Source organism: Astatotilapia calliptera, chromosome 16 (assembly GCF_964374335.1).
Source record: "Astatotilapia calliptera chromosome 16, fAstCal68.1, whole genome shotgun sequence".
NCBI lineage: Eukaryota > Metazoa > Chordata > Actinopteri > Cichliformes > Cichlidae > Astatotilapia > Astatotilapia calliptera.
In genome coordinates, this window is record NC_137437.1 from 666,918 (window position 1) to 689,811 (window position 22,894).

At 43.9% G+C, this 22,894-nt stretch overlaps 2 protein-coding genes and 1 long non-coding RNA gene across 3 annotated transcripts in view; all 3 read left to right on the forward strand.

Annotated features, from left to right (window-relative positions):
• Positions 1-22,894, forward strand: part of LOC145421025 (uncharacterized) — a 353,506-nt gene that overhangs the window by 252,763 nt on the left and 77,849 nt on the right. The gene's annotated exons all lie outside the window — the stretch shown is intronic.
• On the forward strand, positions 3,516-4,667 carry LOC145420978 (trace amine-associated receptor 13c-like). The gene is made up of 2 exons (XM_080290562.1): positions 3,516-3,685; positions 3,851-4,667. Exons 1-2 carry the CDS (start codon positions 3,522-3,524, stop codon positions 4,665-4,667), a joined length of 981 nt encoding a protein of 326 aa, XP_080146688.1. The 5' UTR covers positions 3,516-3,521.
• LOC113008480 (trace amine-associated receptor 13c-like) lies at positions 16,948-18,105 on the forward strand. Its single transcript, XM_080291009.1, has 2 exons — positions 16,948-17,108; positions 17,266-18,105. The coding sequence occupies exons 1-2, from the start codon at positions 16,948-16,950 to the stop codon at positions 18,074-18,076; spliced, it is 972 nt and encodes a 323-aa protein (XP_080147135.1). The 3' UTR covers positions 18,077-18,105.

The following is a 22,894-nucleotide window of genomic DNA, read 5'->3' on the forward strand; positions in this document are numbered from 1 at the left end:
GAACACACAAAGCTTAAATACACACACCAGTAATCAGGGGAATGGGCCACAGGAGGGAGACACAGCTGGGAGCAATTAGGCTAACGAGACAGGGGAGAGGTAAAACTGAACACACTGACATGAGACATGAACTTCCAGAATAAAACAGGAAACTAACAGACACAGAGAACCAGACAGGACACTGAACTTGACAGGCAGACTGATGAGCAGACACAATAACACCATGGACAGACAGAGGGAACACAGAGAAGTGGGAGCAGGCAGGCAAAGAACAGAAACCTAACAAATGGCAAAATCACAAAAGAATACACACTCGGAATGAACAAAAGCACAAGGAAACACAAAACACTGAGTCCTCAGACTCAGGACCATGACACTTCGCTCTCACACTGCAGGCCTACTTGTTGTTCCTAGAGTATTTAAAAGTAGAATGGGAGGCAGAGCCTTCAGTTTTCAGGCCCCTCTTCTGTGGAACCAGCTTCCAGTTTGGATTCAGGAGACAGACACTATCTCTACTTTTAAGATTAGGCTTCAAACTTTCCGTTTTGGTAAAGCATATAGTTAGGGCTGGACCAGGTGACCCTGAATCCTCCCTTAGTTGTGCTGCAATAGGTGTAGACTGCTGGGGGATTCCCATGATGCATTGAGTATTTCTTCTTTACTCACTTTGTGTTAGGGCAGGGATAGCTCAGTAGGTAGAGTGGTTGCCCCATGATCGGAAGGTCGGGGGTTCGATTCCCCTTAACAGCTACCCTGAGGTACCCCTGAGCAAGGTACCGTCCCTACACACTGCTCCCCGGGCGCCCAATGGCTGCCCACTGCTTCACTGAGTGAATGGGTTAAATGCAGAGAGCAATTTCCCCACGGGGCTCAATAAAGTACAATAAAGTACACACTTTCTTCTTCTTTCTTCTTAATAGACCTCTCTGCACTGAATCACACTTATCATTAATCTCTGTCTCTCTTCCACAGCATGTCTTTATCCTGTTTTCCTTCTCTCACCCCAACCGGTCACAGCAGATGGCCCCGCCCCTCCCTGAGCCTGGTTCTGCCAGAGGTTTCTTCCTGTTAAAAGGGAGTTTTTCCTTCCCACTGTCACCAAAGTGCTTGCTCATAGGGGGTCATATGATCATTGGGTTTTTCTCTCTATGTATGATTGTAGGGTCTACCTTAAAATATAAAGCACCTTAAGGTGATTGCTGCTGTGAGTTTGCAATATACAAATAAAATTAAATTGAACTGACTCAAGTGCAGGAACCCAGAGCAGTGACAGCGAAATGTTTTACATTGTTTATTTTTTAAACTCAAAACTTCAAAGTGTGACAGGGACAAAGGCAACAAAACACAGAACATGACGTTGCAGGCCTAGTTTACAGGCTAGGTAGACATGGATTTAAAAGGGGGAATTGGGCCAGAGATGCAGACTGGACCGTGGCAGTTAAGCAGTCACACTGAGGAGAGAGGACAGTGGAGTTAGCTACGTAGTGAATAGAACAGAACAGAATAGAATAGCTTTTATTGTCAGTGTTACAAGAACAATGAAAGCCTATTTGGCATTTCTCCATGTGTGTGAAGTACACAATAGCTTAAGTATTTACACAATAACAAACAAATTTACATTTACTGAATAAATATATGTACAAGTTATACATACACCTGCAAATCCTGGGTCTTTTGACCCAGCGTTTTAAGTTTGAGTTTATTTTGTTCATTAGGTTATCTAAGTTCATTTGTTTATTAGATTCCCCTTGTGTTTCCAACCCCTGTTAAGTCTCCCTTGTCTTTCATGTGCTTCATGTCTGTGTTTCTTATGTTGTCATATTTGCGTTTCATTATGTTTCCCATTTTATTTTGAAAGAGGTCCTGTGTTCCTGCATTTTGTTTTACTCTTCCCCTGTGGCATTGTTATGTTCATGTTGTGTCTACTGTGCCTTTCTGCCCCATGTTTCAGGTCCCTATGTTCTGTCTCCCCAGTCTGTTAAGTTTACATGTCTTGAGTCCCGTCAGTGTGTTTCCTGTTTTACTTTCACAGTCTGTCCTATGTTAATGTTTCTAGTTTTGCTTCCCTTGTCTCGTCCTGCCTGATTACTCCCAGCTGTGCTCTCCTCCTGTGGCTCATTCCCTCTCGTTATCCCTCAGTGTATTTAAGCCCCATGTTTCTCTTTGTCAGTGTTGCGTCCTCCCTCATAGCTGTGTGATTTTTCCCTGTGGCTCCTTGTGCTTTAGTTTTCGCAGTTTAGTTTTGTATTGTTTTTCGTGTCCCACTCCACGCCAGCAATAAAGCTGTGTTTTTTGAGTTTACTTTTCGTCTCTGTGAGTTTGCATTTGGGTCCTACTCTTGCCTGCACACAGCCGTATTGTGACATCCACATAAACACTTACATATACACATACACATACATGCCATCTGAGGAGCAGGTGCATTGAGAGGTGCAGTGTGATCAGTGATATTGCACATTGAGTGTCTGGGGGGAATGATATTGCACATTGGGTGGGGGGAGGGGGGCTGTTGCAACTATACTAAATAAGGTTATAATAAATACAGTTTAAAGAGGTAGGGATGTTGGTTGCATTGAAGTATAAATAGAAATACGATTTATAAATAAGGTGTAATGTCCATGAGTGTTGGCAGTGCAGTTATCCTCCAATCAGGGTGGAGGTAGGGCATGTTTGACAGCCTGTGGGTAAAAACTGCTGTTGAGTCTGTTTGTCTTCAACCTGATGGAGCGTTTACCAGAGGGAAGGGGGGGGGGGAAGTGAGTGTCCAGGGTGCGAGGGGTCTTTGATGATGATACTGGCTTTCTGCTGAAGTCTGCCAGTATAGATGTCTCTGAGGGGGGTTGGTGAAGTGCAGATTGCCCGCTCCGCTGCCCTCACCACCCACTGCAGTTTCCTCTCATCCTCCACTGCGCACTTAGGAGCCTGATAGAAAATTCCAGCCGCACACCCTGACTAATTATCATGAAGGTCCTCCAAAGTAGCTGTGATCTGACATTCAGTGACATGTGACCATTGGGATTCATGTGGTGTCTAGCACCAGGATATTGATAGCAGATCTATCCTGTTCTATTTGCTGAAGTGTGGTGCTTTTCTGAGGAATGTTCCAGCGTAAGACCTTGGGCTCTTTTTGTGTTTCTCAAGGTTTTCCTGGACAGGTAAGGCTTATGAATCGATTAAAATGCCATTTTTGATCCAGTTTAAAACTAAGCAGTTCCATGTTATGCAATCACGACATCCAAAAATGAATGAGGTCAGATGGGAAAAATAGGAGGACGGACATTAGTGTGATGCACAGGAGAAAAAAGGGGCTCGGTCACGAAGCTGTTTGTGCTCAAGAGCCTCACTTGTCTTGGTTTTCTTGTACTTTATATTATTAACATCACATTTTGACTTATTCGCAGAGGGAAAAAATATCAGCGAATGAGTTGCGTCAGAAGGCAAATGTGGGAGGAAGGGTGGTGATACAAAAAAGGGGCTCAGTCACAAAGCTGTTTGTGCTGAACAGCTGTCTTTCTCTAACAATGGAAGAAACTGAACTCTGCTTTCCACAACTCCTCAACTCCTCTTGTGTGCGACAAAAGCGCCCACAAATTGAGGCTGTGTGTATTTACACCCTGCTATCATCTATCTCTCTGCTTACTGCAGTACTGAACCTACTTGTCATCATCTCCATCGCCCACTTCAAGTACTGACCTATTTAAATTAGTGACTTTTTTTTAGTGATAAAAAAATCATTTTTGCTTGTGAAGTTTCTTTTTATATGATGCTTTTGTCTTTTCCTCATAGTTCTAATGTTTTAACTGTTATACTAGACATGCTATTACCAATGTAATGCTTTATTTTAATCCAGGCAGCTGCACACCCCAACCAACCTCCTCCTCCTCTCTCTGGCCGTCTCAGATTTCTTCGTGGGCCTCATCATGGCTTTTGAGATTAGCCTCCTAGATGGCTGCTGGTTTCTTGGTGACCACATGTGTGCTCTGTATAGCAGTTTAGATTACATTGCTACTTCTGCTTCAGTAGGAACTATGGTACTCATATCAGCTGACCGCTATGTAGCCATTTGTGACCCTCTGCATTATCCCACCAAAATCACTATAAAAAGAGTCTCAGTCTCTATTTGTACTTGCTGGGCTTGTTCAATTCTGTATAACAGTCTTATCATGAAGGATAATTTGAAGCAGCCAGGGAGGTATAATTCTTGTTCTGGTGATTGTGTAGTTGTCATTGACTACTTCGTGGGAATTGTTGACTTTGTTTTGACCTTTGTTGGCCCTGTGATTGTCATCATAGTTCTGTATCTAAGAGTATTTGCGGTGGCTGTCTCTCAGGCTCGGGCAATGCGCTCTCATATCACTGCTCTCAGACTCCAGGGGTCAGAGACGGTGCATGCTAAGAAATCTGAGCTGAAAGCTGCCAGGACTCTCGGTGTACTTGTTATTGCCTTTCTGATATGTCTTTTCCCATTTTTCTGTTCCTCAATGGTAGGCCAGAATAGTTTCTTTGATATTAGATCTGTACCTTTTGAGCTCTTGCTGTTCTATTTTAACTCTTGTCTGAACCCATTAATCTACACTTTTTGCTACCCCTGGTTTCTGAAATCTATCAAGCTCATTGTGACATTTAAGATATTTAGGCATGGCTCCAGTGAGGCCAGTATACTATAGGAAAAATTGATGTTATCACTGACACGGTGAAAAAAGATCAATTGTGATTAATTTACACTAAGTACAATTCCAGAAGTCTGATAAAATGAATTTGTTTACATTGTTTCCATTATTAATGTACTAGTCCTCTGGTCCACAATGACAAAATTCTGTGTTTTGTCCATAATTTAAATGATTGTAAATCCATCAAAATTAAATTGGAATGCACAAACAATTTCTGAGAATTGTACATGGTACTCTAATTTATCTGCAGCCTACAGATGAGACAAAAAATGTTGGTCTTAGTAAATAAATACATATATTCAATTCAATTCAATTCAATTCAATTTTATTTATATAGCGCCAAATCACAACAAAAGTCGCCTCAAGGCGCTTCATAGATATATGAATAGTCATTCTTATTCTACCAGTGAAATTCACACATGCGAATTGTTGACCTTAATATCAGTTTCCATAACATAAGAACATAAAAAACAAACATTCCCTGGAGCTCAACAGCATCCCTCCATCTCTCACTGTGTTTCCTCGGGGAAATTAAGTCACTTTGTAGTATTTTAAGGTTAAAATGTGGCTTCTACATCAGTCTGTGCTCACTATCAATTTTACACACATATGAACTTGAGTGACAGCTTTTTCTTAATCCATAAGGTTAAATATGTTGTTGGTCCAGGTATATAAACTTCACCGCTATGGGAAGGCTTTCCACAAGGTTTAGGAGTGTGTATATGGGAGTTTTTGACTATTATTACACATCAAACCTTGTCTTTATCAGACTTACCTTTTGTATTGATGCCCATGTTGGTGAGACACAGCAACAATCTAAATGACTGTGGCTAATATGATGTGATGATATGATGCTGGCTATGGATAATAAACAGATAGTGACCACTTACTAGACATGCAACTGCAGCATCCTCTAAAATGTGTTAACATCTGTTTTAGCTCTGTTGCCTCAAGGACTGTTTTTTTAATCTTTATAATCTCATACCACAAAACCTACATTCAGTCTGGATTTATTGAGCTTCTGTATTGTAATTTTTAGCTTTCAAAGCTATTTATGTGATACTGTTAATATCTTATCTTGTAAAGACATGATTATACCCCGTAAGCTTATTAAAGTGTACCCTAACAATAAGCCGTGGGTCATCAAAAGCGTCAAATCCTGTTTACGGAAAAAGAGAAAGGCTTTTAAAGAGGGGGCTGTTACTGACTTTCAGACAGCCACCAAAGACCTGAAAGTCGAGATCTTGAAAGCAAAACAGAGCTACAAAAACTGTAATATATGTTTGCACTGATTGCCGATCATGCTTCAACTGAGTCGTCCTTGGTCAGAAGGAATGGTACTCCACAGTGATGTAGTTCAAATAACTTTAATAAGGAGGTGGCAGATGACATCAACAGGATGTACAGCGTTGGTAGGGAGGCGATTGCATTACAGTATTCACATGCAGGTAAAGGGAGTGTGAGTGTGTATATGGGTGTGTGTGGTCATCTGTAAACAGAAAGAACAAACATTTGTATTAACCACTATGGATAGCAGTGTACCCCTTATACAGTACTGTGGGTTTCCGGCGTAATGTTATACTATCTGCCATGACCTCATGGCCACTAGATGGCAACCTAAGACCACAAATGAATTTCTGGCTCGTATTTACATTGGCAAACCAGATTTCTGCAGATTACAACGATTCAGAGAATAAACATAGTAAATAGTTACATCCACCTACAACCACGATGCTTGACAGTAAGTCGTATATGAAATGAAATATGGGCTGAACACAAGGCTGCCTGTAGTAGGCCAAAAAAACGCATCTTAGCGATAGCAACGGGACTAGCTTCTCACGTAGCAAATTACACAGATAAAGTCAAACGAGCATCACTCTCATCTTACAATACTCACATGGTAAGCACGCACACAGTATTAACTCACACAGGAATGCAAGTAAATACAGTGGGGCAAAAAAGTATTTAGTCAGCCACCGATTGTGCAAGTTCCCCCACTTAAAATGATGACAGAGGTCAGTAATTTGCACCAGAGGTACACGTCAACTGTGAGGGACAGAATGTGAAGAAAAAATCCATGAATTCACATGGTAGGATTTGTAAAGAATTTATTCGTAAATCAGGGTGGCAAATAAGTATTTGGTCAATAACAAAAATACAACTCAATACTTTGTACTTTGTTCACAGCCGAGTGTGAAGCAGCGGGAATGAGGATCAGCACCTCCAAATCTGAGGCCATGGTTCTCAGCCGGAAAAGGGTGGAGTGCCCACTCCGGGTCGGGGATGAGTTCCTGCCCCAAGTGGAGGAGTTCAAGTATCTCGGAGTCTTGTTCGCGAGTGATGGGAGAAGGGAGCCGGAGATCGACAGACGGATTGGGGCTGCGGCTGCAGTAATGCGGACGCTGCACCGGTCCGTCGTGGTGAAGAGGGAGCTGAGTGTAAAAGCGAAGCTCTCAATTTACCGGTCGATCTACGTCCCTACCCTCACCTATGGCCACGAGCTGTGGGCAGTGACCGAAAGAACGAGATCGCGGATACAAGCGGCGGAAATGAGCTTCCTCCGAAGGGTGGCTGGCCTCTCCCTTAGAGATAGGGTGAGAAGTTCGGCCATCCGGGAGGGGCTCAGAGTAGAGCAGCTGCTGCTCCACATCGAAAGGAGCCAGCTGAGGTGGTTCGGGCATCTGACAAGGATGCCCCCTGGGCGCCTCCTGGGTGAGGTGTTCCAGGCATGTCCCACCGGGAGGAGGCCCCGGGGCAGACCCAGGACACGCTGGAGAGATTATATCTCTCGGCTGGCCTGGGAACGCCTTGGTGTTCCCCCGGATGAGCTGGAGGAGGTGGCTGGGGAGAGGGAGGTCTGGGCTTCTTTGCTTAGGCTGCTGCCCCCGCGACCCGGCTCCGGATAAAGCGGATGAAGATGGATGGATGGAATTGTTAATGTCAGTCAAAGCAAGGTGGAATATCAAAGGATGATGCAACTCTTGCTAAGTTGTCCAATGAAGTTAAGATTATTTAAGTTTTAAGTTTTTTGTTTGTTTGTTTGTTTGTTTGTTTGTTTGTTTGTTTGTTTGTTTGTTTGTTTGTTTGTTTGTTTGTTTGTTTGTTTGTTTGTTTGTTTGGGTGTTTTTGTGTCTGTGACCCAGCATTTGTGTTGGAATTTTTCAAATTTTGTTAATTCTTGACTGTTTTGGTTTTTTGAGAAATGGTTAATTAGTTCCCTTGAGTGTTGCCTTCCTGTTGCCCAAGTTTTTTCTCTGGTTTTCCTAGTGTCTTCTATGTTCTCTAAGTCACATCTTTATGTGTGTTTAGTTTTCTTTATTTGTAAAGTTCATCTGTTTGAGTCCTTTTTTTTGGTGTCCCCTTTGGAATCCTGACCGATTCTCAGGCTGATGGGTGGCCATAACGATATCCTCTGCCCTTGATGTGGATGATGCAACCATGAGTAATAACTCCCCGAAGCGGCATTAAGGAAAAACAGTGGTAATGTCTCGTTTATCCTCCAGGGGAACCAGTGTGGAGGAGCATTCATTTACACGCTTGCTACACTATATATTTATACCTTTTAAATTTGTTCAGGAATTGTATAATTATGATACAATCAGCATTTCTATTAAATATTGATATAGATACAGTGGGGCAAAAAAGTATTTAGTCAGCCACCGATTGTGCAAGTTCCCCCACCTAAAATGATGACAGAGGTCAGTAATTTGCACCACAGGTACACTTCAACTGTGAGAGACATAGGATTTGTAAAGAATTTATTCGTAAATCAGGGTGGCAAATAAGTATTTGGTCAATAACAAAAATACAACTCAATACTTTGCAACATAACCTTTGTTGGCAATAACAGAGGTCAAACGTTTACTATAGGTCTTTACCAGGTTTGCACACACAGTAGCTGGTATTTTGGCCCATTCCTCCATGCAGATCTTCTCGAGAGCAGTGATGTTTTGGGGCTGTCGCCGAGCAACACGGACTTTCAACTCCCGCCACAGATTTTCTATGGGGTTGAGGTCTGGAGACTGGCTAGGCCACTCCAGGACTTTCAAATGCTTCTTACGGAGCCACTCCTTTGTTGCCCGGGCGGTGTGTTTTGGATCATTGTCATGTTGGAAGACCCAGCCGCGTTTCATCTTCAAAGTTCTCACTGATGGAAGGAGGTTTTGGCTCAAAATCTCACGATACATGGCCCCATTCATTCTGTCCTTAACACGGATCAGTCGTCCTGTCCCCTTGGCAGAAAAACAGCCCCACAGCATGATGTTTCCACCCCCATGCTTCACAGTAGGTATGGTGTTCTTGGGATGCAACTCAGTATTCTTCGTCCTCCAAACACGACGAGTTGAGTTTATACCAAAAAGTTCTACTTTGGTTTCATCTGACCACATGACATTCTCCCAATCCTCTGCTGTATCATCCATGTGCTCTCTGGCAAACTTCAGACGGGCCTGGACATGCACTGGCTTCAGCAGCGGAACACGTCTGGCACTGCGGGATTTGATTCCCTGCCGTTTTAGTGTGTTACTGATGGTGACCTTTGTTACTTTGGTCCCAGCTCTCTGCAGGTCATTCACCAGGTCCCCCCGTGTGGTTCTGGGATCTTTGCTCACCGTTCTCATGATCATTTTGACCCCACGGGATGAGATCTTGCGTGGAGCCCCAGATCGTGGGAGATTATCAGTGGTCTTGTATGTCTTCCATTTTCTGATGATTGCTCCCACAGTTGATTTGTTCACACCAAGGATTTTTTTTTCTTCACATTCTGTCTCTCACAGTTGAAGTGTACCTCTGGTGCAAATTACTGACCTCTGTCATCATTTTAAGTGGGGGAAATTGCACAATCGGTGGCTGACTAAATACTTTTTTGCCCCACTGTACGTTACTCCTCCGACACACCTCATCTGTGCAGAACTGCTCTGAACACGTTCCCAACCGGAAGTACAGATACCAAGGTGCATCATGGGTAACGTAGTCTAAAACAGTTACAGTAAACACGTGGACTTTTAACAAAAACCTTCTAGAAAGCAAATTTGCTGCAAAAAATTTGTGGTCTGCCTGGACTTGTATGAAAACCACAGCAGGGTTTCAAAATCCCCAGAGCAGCAGTCAGATCATTTTAGATGGCTTTAATTCAGACACAGATTTTGCACTTTGAATATGTTTTATAGTCATTTTAGTTCCTCTGATTTTAGCAAGGATATTTTGGAACTGAAACAGAAACTGAGAGATACTCAGCACTTTATCATTGAACTCATGTCCTTTCATATATTTAATGTGAACAAAAGCCAGGGTCCTGATTACATTAGTGGCTGCCTAATTAAATCTTGTGCTAAAGAACTCAGTCCTATATTTCAGGTTATTTTTTATAAATCCTTGCAAACACAACATGTGCCCTCTCTTTGGAAAGAAGCAGTTGTGGTTCCTGTCCCTAAATCTAGTCGTCCAAAAGTTCTAAGTGACTTCAGGCCTGTTGCCCTCACCTCAGTTGTGATGAAAGTCTTCAGAAAATCACCAGAAGTTTGATTATGGAAGAGATTGAACATCAGCTAGATCCAATGCAATTTGCATATAGACCCAATAGAGGAGTGGAGGAGGCGCTTTTGACTCTACTAAATTTGATTTAATAACGCTCTATATTAACAGTTACACACTATATAAAACAACTTTATAGAATTATATTTGTTTGCAGATGTTGGCAGCTATCAGCGAATAGTTATCAGCTATGTTGAAACAAAAAAATACTTTTTTTGTCTCAGTGGAGACGTTGCCGCTTTGTCTCTGGCTCTCGCCCAGCGGACCCCGTTGACCGACTCTCCGCCCCCACCAGCCTCTCCGGCAGACGAACCCATCCCGGGCGCGAGCGCGTCTCAGCCCGCAAGTGCGGCCCAAACTACGCCTGTGGTCGTCGGGCATCAGCCTCCCTCTCACTTATTTTTTTCGTGAGCAAATTCACTTGTACCCTGGTGATGGAGATAAGATTTCATTCTTTGTGCAACTGTTACGTGATCGCGCACTACAGTGGCCCCAGGCAGTGCTGCGATACCACCCCGAAATCTCCTACCCCGATTTTCTGTCTAAGTTTAAGAGCGTTTTTGACAAAGGATCCGAGGCTGCTGCTGCCGCTCAACGCCTGTTAATTCTCAAACAAGGTAGACGTAGGATGTCGGATTATTCTGTCGATTTCTGGGTTTTGGCTGAGCAAGCGGGGTGGGGGCAGGAAGTGCTGAAGAGTGCCTTGCTGAATAACATCTGTGACGAATTGAAAGGCGAACTGATAATGCATGACCTGCCTGCCTCTCTTGACTCTCTAATGACTCTGTGCATTAAATTAGATGACCGCCTTCGGGCTCGCAGAGACCTCCGGGGGCGGGCCTTTCAGGAGCCGTGGGCGTTCATGGACCCACCAGCGGGGGAGTGGAGGGCTAAACCCAGTGCTGCCCACAGTGGCGAGCTAAGCGAAGAAGGCGAGCAGCCCATGCAGCTGGGTCGCTCACGGCTAACACCCGCGGAACGTCAGCGTCGCATGGTGTCTGGTGAGTGCCTGTATTGCGGCCGTAAAGGCCACTTCATTGCCACCTGTCCATCTCGACCAAAAGGGGGCGCCCACCCGTAGTTAAGGGAGTACTGGTGGGCGACCTGTCTAGTAAAAGCTCCCTTCCGCGCTTAATGTTACCAGCCAAGTTAACAGTCCGCACAAAGACCCATTCTGTGATGGCGTTAATTGACTCCGGCGCGGAACAGAACTTTATCGATTCAGCCCTCGCGGAAGAATTAGGTGTGGGTTCTGACCATCTACCTCATTGTTTACATGTCACCGCCTTATCTGGACAGCGGCTGCCTGATATAACCCATGTCTCAGAGCCCGTGTCACTCACGCTCTCCGGCAACCACACCGAGGTTCTAAGCCTATTCGTGTTTAAAGCTCCTCAAACACCGCTTGTTTTAGGTCATCCCTGGTTGCGACAGCATAACCCTCATATCGACTGGACATCTGAATGCGTGGTGGGCTGGGGAGTGGATTGTCACATGAATTGCCTCCGGGCTGCTACTCCGCCCTCCGCGTCTCCTCCAAATAACCTGTCTGAGCCTCCGGATCTCACCTCTGTTCCACCCGTGTATCACGACTTGGCTGAAGTTTTTCGTAAAGATCGTGCACAATCGTTACCACCTCATCGGCCGTATGACTGCGCCATTGATCTTCTTCCAGGCGCCACACTTCCCACCTGTCGCCTTTATAGTCTCTCCCAACCTGAGAGAGCATCTATGGAGAAATACATCACGGACTCACTGGCAGCAGGCGTAATCCGGCTGTCCTCTTCCCCTGTGGCAACCGGCTTCTTCTTTGTAGAAAAGAAGGACAAGTCCCTCCGGCCTTGCATTGATTACCGCGGCCTTAATAACATTACGGTTAAGAACAAATACCCCCTACCGCTCCTTTCCTCGGCTTTTGAACTTCTGCACCAGACAACGATCTTCAGTAAATTAGACCTCCGCAATGCCTACCATCTAGTTCGGATCAGAGAAGGCGACGAGTGGAAAACAGCTTTCAACACCCATCTGGGGCAGTTTGAGTACCTGGTGATGCCCTTTGGGCTGACTAACGCCCCAGCAGTTTTCCAGGCCCTCGTAAACGACGTCCTCCGGGACTTTATCAATCGGTGCGCGTTTGTCTACTTGGATGATATCCTTATCTTCTCTAAAACAGTGGCGGAGCACGAGACATACGTCAGGCAGATCCTACAGCGTTTACTAGAAAACAGACTGTTTGTGAAAAGCGAAAAATGTGACTTTCATGTGGACTCCGTGGCCTTCCTCGGATACATAATAGAGCGGGGTGATCTAAAACCAGACCCAGCGAAAGTCCAAACAGTGCTTACCTGGCCCGAACCCCCAAACCGTCGACAGCTCCAGCGCTTTTTAGGCTTTGCCAACTTCTACCGCCGCTTCATTCGAGATTTCAGTAAACTCGCTCTGCCTTTAACCAGACTCACTTCTCCTAAAGTGTCTTTTCAGTGGGACCAATCTGCGCAGGAGGCCTTCCTACATCTCAAAGAACGGTTTGCTACAGCACCTATCCTCTGCCAACCCGACCTCGACCAACAGTTCGTCGTTGAGGTGGACGCGTCAGCTTCCGGGGTCGGCGCGGTGTTGTCCCAACGGAAGGAGGGTAAGCTCCACCCGTGCGCCTTTTTCTCTCACCGTCTCTCCCCAGCAGAGCGTAATTATGATGTTGGAGACCGGGAACTTCTGGCTATCAAGTTAGCACTGGAGGAATGGAGACATTGGCTAGAGGGAGCCACTCAACCATTCATCGTGTGGACAGACCACAGAAACCTGGAGTATCTCCGAGCCGCAAAGCGACTCAATCCTGGTGTGTGGTATCCACAAATCAAACGACCTGGAGTGAACATCTGCCATGGATCGAGTACGCCCACAATTGCCTGACTTCCTCGGCCACTGGAGTTTCACCTTTCGAGGCGTCATTAGGATTCCAGCCTCCGCTCTTTCCAGCCATTGAGGGTGACCTCTCTGTGCCATCCGTCCAACACCACCTGCGTAGATGTCGCCGGGTGTGGAGAGCCACCCGAGCTGCCCTCCTCCGGACAAAGGCACGTAACAAACAGCTCGCGGACCGCCATCGGACACCGGCTCCTGAGTATGCAGTCGGACAAAAGGTATGGCTGTCCACCCGCTATGTGCCTCTCCGGGCGGAGTCTAAGAAACTGTCTCCGGCTTTTATTGGGCCATTCGAAATCGATGCGCTTGTGAACCCTGTGTCTGTTCAGTTGAACCTTCCACGCAACATGCGTGTCCACGACGTTTTCCATGTCTCCCAGATTAAGCCCGTGCTCTCCAGTCCTTTGTGCCCTCCTTCCGGGCCCCCGCCTCCCGCCCGGATCGTTGATGGGCTGCCGGTGTTTGGCGTCTCCCGCCTTATGGACTCCCGGCGCCGGGGGCGGGGGGTCCAGTATTTGGTCGATTGGGAGGGCTACGGGCTGGAGGAGCACTCCTGGGTGCCTCGCTCGGCTGTTTTGTGTGGGCTCCTGCTCCGTGACTTCCATCGCCGGCACCCTGGTAAGCCCGGTGGGTCGCCGGGAGGCTCCCATTGAGGGGGGGGGTACTGTCAGGGTCCCTGTGCCTACCCGGTCGGCTCAGTATGGCTGTGTGTGTGTGTGACTATCGGCGTCTTTACCGTTCGTGTGTGGACCCCCGGAGCCCGGCTTTCCCCTCACTTTTGTAAATAATCACCTGGTGTATCGTAATAAAGACTCTTGTGCTTTCAAGACCTAGAGCCTGCGCGTGAGTCCGTTCAGTTGCGGTGTGACATTTTGCAAGACTTCTTTTCATCAATTTTTCTTCTGCTTTTAATGCAATACAGCCCCATATTTTAATTAAAATACTTTTAGAACAGTTTGAAATCAAGAAAAACCTGGTGGGCTGGATTCTAGATTAAATGGGGTTCTGTCTGACCCAGTGTTCTCCTCCACAGGTTCTCCTCAAGGGTGTGTCTTATTACCCTTATTATTCATTCTTTATCCAGTCTTTAAGTGATGACGTGATAAATCCTGCTTCCGGGCCCAAAGTAGTCAGCATAGGCTGTTGTATGTGTTTTTAACATGTTTTAATGCTTTGTATCTTGTTCTATTTAATTTCAACAAGCCCCTAAAAACAGTCAGTGATCACTGTCGGCTTCTCTTGGTTTTCATTACCTCTAATCATTTTAAAGCTCAGTTTTTAAACCCCTACAGCCCATTCAGCAGTATATTAATGACTAACCTCATATGGTGGATGGATTTTCTCGGTTGTTCTCCTGACTGACGTTTGGTCCATTTACAGCATCCTGCCATGAGATTCCATTTGCCCCTATCCATTGAAAACTCTCACATTAACTTTTATTGAGTGGAAAAAAGTCCTCCACCAGCCTGTCCAAAAATTCACATCCCAGGGCTTTTTTCTGGCATCCCAGACGTTCAGGCTGTCGACAGACTTCGGTGTGTCCTGCCTCTCCTCAGTGAGCGGTGATATTTTTGGATCCGGCTCGAAGGACCAAATTGATGTTAGGTCTAAACTCACAGACCTTGCTGTCTCAGAGACCTGTCACTGTGAACCAAGCAAGACACTCAGAGCTCGATCAGTTTTACTTGCCGGCAAGGGAAGTTGGGCCGGGGTCTCAAAGTTGTAAGGCCTTGATGAAATGCAGTCATACATTCAGTTAACCACGTGACAGTTAAGGCGAGCATACCTGAGCAAGCAAGAGTGTGTGTGTGATTTCCTGACACCATTTATGGCGTGATCCTTCAACAACATCTCAAGTCACTCCATTTTAGGGCATGACCTTTTAACAAACCAACATGTACAAAAGCAGAAGTGAGCAGTCCTGCTAAACTTATTAAAACAGGAACTTGTGGTTTCTTGTGTGCAATGGAAAAATTACAGCAACGAGACTGCTCATTACATGCAAAGGCTACATCCTAATATGAAAAATTATTTTAATCAGCGCACATACAAGCAATAGCCATGTGACTTTGCACAAATTACAGTTTTCAAAGAATCAACTCTGACAGAAACATCAGGACTCTTCGTAGTGTGACAGGTGAGACCTGAGTCTGGGAACCGGCCCTGGTATATAGGGCTGGGTTTTCCCCTTTCATATGCACAGGTGCAGGTAATTAGTTGATCTTTTGTGTGAATCTGGAGCTGTGTGAATGCCTGGTCTAAGCCGTACGATTTGGCCTTTTAACTTTTCTAACACAGCTTGATGTGGATGGCATAGCCTTCTATTGGAGATGTAGGTCACAGAAAACGTTCTGCTCAAGTTTTGGTAAAGTTTTCTTTGCAAGCTCCCTTGACGTCAATGTTTAAAGTTATTTTTACCCCTTTAGGAAAAAAGACTGTTTCATGCCTGTAGGGAAACTTGTAGTGGACTCTGCCCACTCTTGCCAATACTTATTAAAATGTGACCCTAACCTAGAGACAGATGGCCAAGCTGCTACTTTGCTGGGGTGGATTTCTGACTGCTGGGCTGAGGTCCTTATACGCCTATGGCCATTGTACCGTATTTTCACGACCATAAGACGCACCGTACTAAAAGGCGCAGTCTCAGTTATGTGTGCCATTACTGTATTTGACACACACATAAGGCGCACCTGATTATAGGGCGCATACAAGTATGCGTGTTTAAAACTAAAGCGGGAGCAAAACTGAGTTTGGTACTCACATTTTTATTACCGGTAATCGTCATCATCATCAGCATACAAGTGTGCGTATTTAAAAATGAAGCGGGAGCAAAACTGAGTTAGGTACTCACATTTTTATGCAGACGTGTTAGCCCAAGCATCTACAATCCATTCGCAAATTGTGGCGTAACTCGCCCGGCGCTGCCTTCCACTCTTAGTGAAACTGTGGTCTCCATCGGTCATCCATCGCTCCCACGCCACTCGCAGCCTTACTTTGAACGGCCGGTTCACACCGATGTCCTTTGTCAGGCCTCCCGGAATGACAGTAAGCTCACAGTTCATTTGTTTCACTTGTTTTTTCACATCGGCTGTGAGATGGGCACGCATAGAGTCACAGATCAACAGCGATGGTGATGCGTGGAAAAAACCACCTGGTCTCCTTACATACACCTCCCTCAGCCAGTCTTTCATCATTTCCTCATCCATCCAGCCCTTTTCATTTGCCTTAATGATGATTCCTGCTGGAAACTTCTCTTTAGGCAAAGTCTTTCTCTTAAAAATCACCATAGGCGGCAGTTTCTGTCCATTAGCATGGCAGCCAAGCACAACAGTAAAAGAAGACTTTTCGTGCCCCGTTGTGCGTATCGCTACCGTGCTGGTCCCCTTCTTCTCCACAGTGTGACTCACCGGGATGTCGAAAGTGAGCGGCACCTCGTCCATGTTAGTGATGTGGCTGGGCTGGATGTGTTTGTTGGCGATGTGTTTGCTGCAGTTTTAGTCAGGGAGGGGACCAGAGTAATGTCTCGGAACTAAAGAAATACCAAGTGGAAATGGACACAGGCAAAAGGAGAGCATGCAAACTCTCTCAGAGGACCTGTATTTAAGTGTCATTGAAGAGATACGAACCAGGAACACTGTTGCTGTGAAGCAGCGTGCCAGGGTTCCTGGGTGTTCACCCACTGTTTTCAGTTGTTTCATGTTCCTCAAAAGAGGAGGGACTTTAATCATCAAGTAAGAAAGAATCTTAGAAGAGGGACAAAGTTATAACATTTGAGTTTGTTAGAAAGGTGTCAGGGGCTCATAAGCACTTCTAACTGATGATGGCAGAAACTGAACTCTGCTTTCCAAATCTCAACTCCTCCTGCAGTAGAGTAAAGCGTTCTCCCTCAGACTCAGTGCTTATTTATGTAATTCTAACCATCATTTCTCTTCTTACTGTGGCTCTAAACCTGCTGGTCATCATCTCCATCTCCCACTTCAAGTAGATACTTAATACATTTATAAGTCTAGCAGTTGTACAGGAGAAAATGACTGACATAAAATAAGTTAAACAGAACAACTTTTTGACAATGTTTTGATGTGGATGATCGGCTGGAATAATTGATGCTACAAATCTCTTCTATCTCTTATCTCTCCAGGCAGCTCCACACTCCTACAAACCACCTCCTCCTCTCCCTGGCAGTCTCTGATTTCTTTGTGGGTCTCAATATGTGCTTTCAAAGTATGCTCATAGATGGTTGTTGGTATCTTGGTGACCTCATGTGTGTCTTGTATTATGTTTTCGACATAGTTGTTACTTCTGCCTCAGTAGGAACCATGGTGCTCATTTCAGTTGACCGTTATGTGGCCATTTGTGATCCTCTTCATTATCCCACCAAAGTCACTCCAAAAAGAGTTCAGACCTGTGTCTTAATGTGTTGGATTTGCTCGCTCCTAGTAGTCGGTGTGCTCTTGAAGGATAACCTGGATAAACCAGGTAGATTTAATTCCTGCTTTGGAGAGTGTGTTATTTATGTTGACTTTGCAATACAAGTTACCGATCTTATTTTGACAATCCTCCTTCCCATTACTGTCATCGTAATTTTGTATGTAAGAGTATTTGCCGTGGCCGTGTTTCAGATTCGGGCCATGCAACCTCATGTTGCAGCTGTCACACAGAGGGGGAAAGTAAATCCAAAAAAATCTGAACTGAAAGCAGCTAGGACTCTTGGCATTGTTATTGTTGCATTTCTGATATGCCTATTCCCATATTACAGTGTAATACTCTCAGGCCAGGACACACTGCTTGATATTTCATCCGTTACCTTTTTTTTATGTTTGTTTTATTTTAATTCCTGTCTCAACCCTATCATCTATGCCTTTTTCTACCCATGGTTTAGAAAATCTGTTAAACTTATTGTTACATTTCAAATAGTCAAGTCTGGCTCCAGTGATGCCAGCATGCTGTGACTGAAATAAGCCCTTCAAGTCAAGCCAAATAAATAAAATAATATTTCCATATTTCAAATTGCAAATATATATTATATTATATATAAACTGCAAAAGAAAAGAAGAAGATTACTTCTTCTTTTCTATTGTTGGCAGCCAGTTAGCCTGTGGCCTCAAATACATCAAAATATTTGTTTTGGTTCCTTATAGCCTCTAAAATCTTAAAATTGCAAAATAAGTTAAAAGCAAAAGCAAGTGCCCCAGATCCAATTATAGATAGATAGATAGATAGATAGATAGATAGATAGATAGATAGATAGATAGATAGATAGATAGATAGATAGATAGATAGATAGATAGATAAAATCTACAGAAAAATAATTACATCAATTATATATTGCATATACTTATTGGAGGTACTTGAGCAGCTTGACAACATTTTAAAATTTTACGCGGCGCAGTACTTTTTTGTTGCAGGTACTATTGTATAATATCAGAATGCCATGATGTCAGTTTCTGCTGTATATCCAGCCTCTCTCAGTATTTAATCTCTTATAATCTTTGATTAATCATCCCGGGTCCTGTGGGAGCCATACGATGTTTCTTTCTGTACTATATTCTTGATATCAATATTTGTGAATCCATTGTAATGCACTTGCAATTATTTGTGACATGCTCTGAAAGTCTTCTCTAAATAAATAAAATTGCTGCATTGTTCTTGAAAGAAAAAAAATAGCATAGGTTTATAAGGAAACACAACGGGCTACCGCGATATCTTTATTTACATAATAATTGTGATAGTGAGCAATAGAATGCATACTGTCATCAAGTGTTGACATATTCAACTAATTTATTTGTTTGTATGATATGGATTTGACTATTTAGAGATAAAAAATGATTGGTTATTATAAATATATTATGCTTATGTAAGGCTCTAGACTAACTTTTTGCCACGGTTACACTGGTGCGCCTTTTTTTTTTAGGCGCACCAGCACAAAATTTAGGCGCACCCAAATTTTCAACCACAACGCTCAACACCGCAGTTTTACATGTGCACTTTTTGGGGGGAAAATTGCGGTCTATATAGACAATATTCATTTGTAAACAATTAATTAACAAACTTGTCAACAACGTTATTTATTTGGAGCACATTTCTACAAAAAAGATAAGTTACTGTAAAAGTGCTTGTGCTTAAAGTGCTTTGGCACTCTTTGGCAACATTGTAGACAATGTTAAACTTAATCATCACATTGGCCTCCTTCGCTGAAAGGCAGTGGCGAGAGGGTACTCTTGGGCAGTGGATTTATCACAGCATATAATGTGTTTTCTGGATACACTGTGATTTTTCAGTGTTCAGAGCACTGTCTACGGATCAGGCCTTAACAAAAATTGTATCAATAGTTCTTTTGATCTTTTCTTTTTACCCACAGCTGCATCCACTCTGTCGGGCCTAGCTGCTCACTAGGGCTGGGTATCATCACTGATTTCTATAATCCATTCGATTCCAATTCACAAGGTTCCAATTCGATTCAATTTTGCCTGAGATAGTCAGAAATGTATATTTCTGATCATTTATCAGTACTGATACTATGAGACTTTATCATAGGTGTAACATCACAACAGATGCCTTTGTGTCAAAGTAACTGAGAATAAAACACAGAAAAACATGAAGGCGCTTTTCCTGGTCTGGCTTTTTAAAGCAGATAACCTTAAAAATATTCTGCAATTTTGCATAATCTTAAAAAGTTTAAATTTCTTCAGTATTGAACAGCAGAAATTAGGCTTTCTTGTCCAAGGACATTTAAGTAAGAAAAAAAACCACAGTGGCCGACAGCGCTGTAAACAACGGTAGACTGGTGGGTAATAATGAGTGAATGAATAATGCAGAAAACAGAGATTTGAGATGGGAAACTGTTCTTGAAGTACACACAGTGAGCTGTGCATGAAGTTTGATTTTTATCGTGGTGGAAGCAAAACAGCAAACGTCAGAGGGAATTAATGACCGCGGTCAAGTGAGCCGTCATTTGTGAGCCATGGTCAAGCAAGCCACTTCTTATCCACCGCATGAATTTTCTTGCGCTTCTACACCAATATTTACGGTAGCGCCTTTTCTCGTTATTTCCCGATCGAAAGCCTAGACCCACGCACACATGCGCGCATGCGAACAATCACACACGCACACGCCCACACAAATTGCAATGGGATAGCCCAATACAGCCATCGGGACAGTCTGGTTGCATATTGAAAAATTCATTAAAAATCATTCTTGATAGTTGATGTCCAGATTTCAACACAATCCTCCTCTGGAACACCTACTGTACCTCTGGGCCAGGTTTCATCCAGATCTACTGTAATATTCTTCAAAAATTAAAGAACATTTATAATCAATTCAATACAGTATAATTATGTCATTTTCAAAATTTCATTTAAAATCATCCTTAATAGTGGTGGCGCTGTCACTTGGTGTTCGCTCGCTCTGTGGTAGAGTATCACTTCCTGTTCCTGCTCAAACACAGTGGTGTTTCTGAGTAGCTTATTTGCTTAGCGATTTAATTAACAACTTTTAAATACATTCTTCTTTCATAGTATAATCTTCACGTGCTTCCTCCGAAGCACACTTTCTGTGTACTCACTACCTAATTTATAGCCAAAGTATTCACTCACTGTCTCTGTACTGTCTCGCTAGCCTAGCTTAGCTCGTAGCCGACTCATTAGCACCATGGCTACTTCACCTGTCCCTCCTGCACTTTCTTGCTCATTGTGTCAGATGTTTAGTTACTCCTCGGCCTCCTTTAGCAGTAATGATATCTGTAACAAATGTAGCATATTTGCAGCGCTGGAGGCCAGGATTACTGAATTGGAGACTCGGCTTCGCACCCTTCATTCACCCGCAGCTAGCCAGGCCCCTGTAGCTGGTGCAGCCGAAAATAGCGTAGGCCCCGCTAGCTGTTCCCCGGCAGGTCCCAAGCAGCTGGGGAATCAGGGCGGCTGGGTCACGGTGAGGAGGAAGCATAGTCCTAAACAGAAGCCCCAGGTACACCACCAACCCGTTCATGTGTCTAACCGTTTTTCCCCACTCGGCGACACACCCGCCGGGGGTCAAACTCTGGTAATTGGCGATTCTGTTCTCAGACATGTGAAGCTAGAGACACCGGCAACCATAGTCAATTGTCTTCCAGGGGCCAGAGCAGGCGACATTGAAGGAAATTTAAAACTGCTGGCTAAGGGTAAACGTAAATTCAGTAAAATCATAATTCACGTCGGCAGTAATGACACCCGGTTACGCCAATCGGAGGTCACTAAAATCAATATTGAATCGGTGTGCAACTTTGCCAAAACAATGTCGGACTCTGTAGTTTTCTCTGGTCCCCTCCCCAATCAGACCAGGAGTGACATGTTTAGCCGCATGTTCTCCTTAAATTGCTGGCTGTCTGAGTGGTGTCCCAGAAACGATGTGGGCTTCATAGATAATTGGCAAACCTTCTGGAGGAAACCTGGTCTTGTTAGGAGAGACGGCATCCATCCCACTTTGGATGGAGCAGCTCTCATTTCTAGAAATATGGACAAATTTATTAAACCCCCCAAAATATGACTATCCAGAGTTGGGACCAGGAAGCAGAGTTGCAGTCTTACACGCTTCTCTGCAGCTTCTCTCCTCCTGCTACCCCCCCAAAAACCCATCTCCATAGAGACTGTGTCAGCTCCCAAACAGACAAAAAACAAACTAAAAACCAGCAACAAACAACTTAAACATAAACAATCACAAAGAAAGAACAATAAAGTATCCACATCTGAACCAAAGAGTAAAACAGTGAAATGTGGATTATTAAATATTAGGTCTCTCTCCTCCAAGTCTCTGTTAGTACATGACTTAATAATTGATCAACAAATTGATTTACTCTGCCTTACAGAAACCTGGTTGCAGCAGGATGATTATGTTAGTCTAAATGAATCAACACCCCCGAGCCATTCTAACTACCAGAAATCTCGAAGCACAGGCCGAGGGGGCGGTGTGGCAGCAATTTTTCACACCAGCCTATTAATTAATGAAAGACCAAGACAGACTTTTAATTCATTTGAAAGCCTGATGCTTAACATTGTCCACCCCAGCAGTGAAACTCAGAAACCAGTCTTACTTGTTATCATCTATCGTCCACCTGGGCCTTACACAGAGTTTCTGTCTGATTTCTCAGACCTTTTATCTGATTTAGTTCTGAGCTCAGATAAAATAATTATTGTGGGTGATTTTAACATCCATGTAGATGCTAAAAATGACAGCCTCAACATGGCATTTAATCTGTTATTAGACTCAATTGGTTTCTCTCAAAATGTAAAAGAACCCACCCACCACTTTAATCACACTCTAGATCTTGTTTTAACATATGGCATCGAACCTGAACATTTAACAGTGTTTCCTGAAAACCCTCTCCTGTCTGATCATTTCCTGATAACATTTACTTTTACAATAATTGATTACACAGCGGTGAAGAGTAGACTTTATCAAAGTAGATGTCTTTCTGAAAGCACTGTAACTAAGTTTAAGAATATAATCCACCCACTGTTATCATCTCCAATGCCCTGTACCAACACAGAGCAAAGCAGCTATCTGAACGCTACCCCAACAGAGGTCGATTATCTTGTTAATAATTTCACCTCCTCACTACGTACGACTCTGGATACTGTAGCTCCTGTGAAAACTAAGGCCTCAAATCAGAAGTACCTGACTCCGTGGTATAATTCTGAAACACGTACCCTAAAGCAGATGACTCGTAATCTGGAGAGGAAATGGCGTGTCACAAATCTAGAGGATCATCATTTAGCCTGGAGAAATAGTTTGCT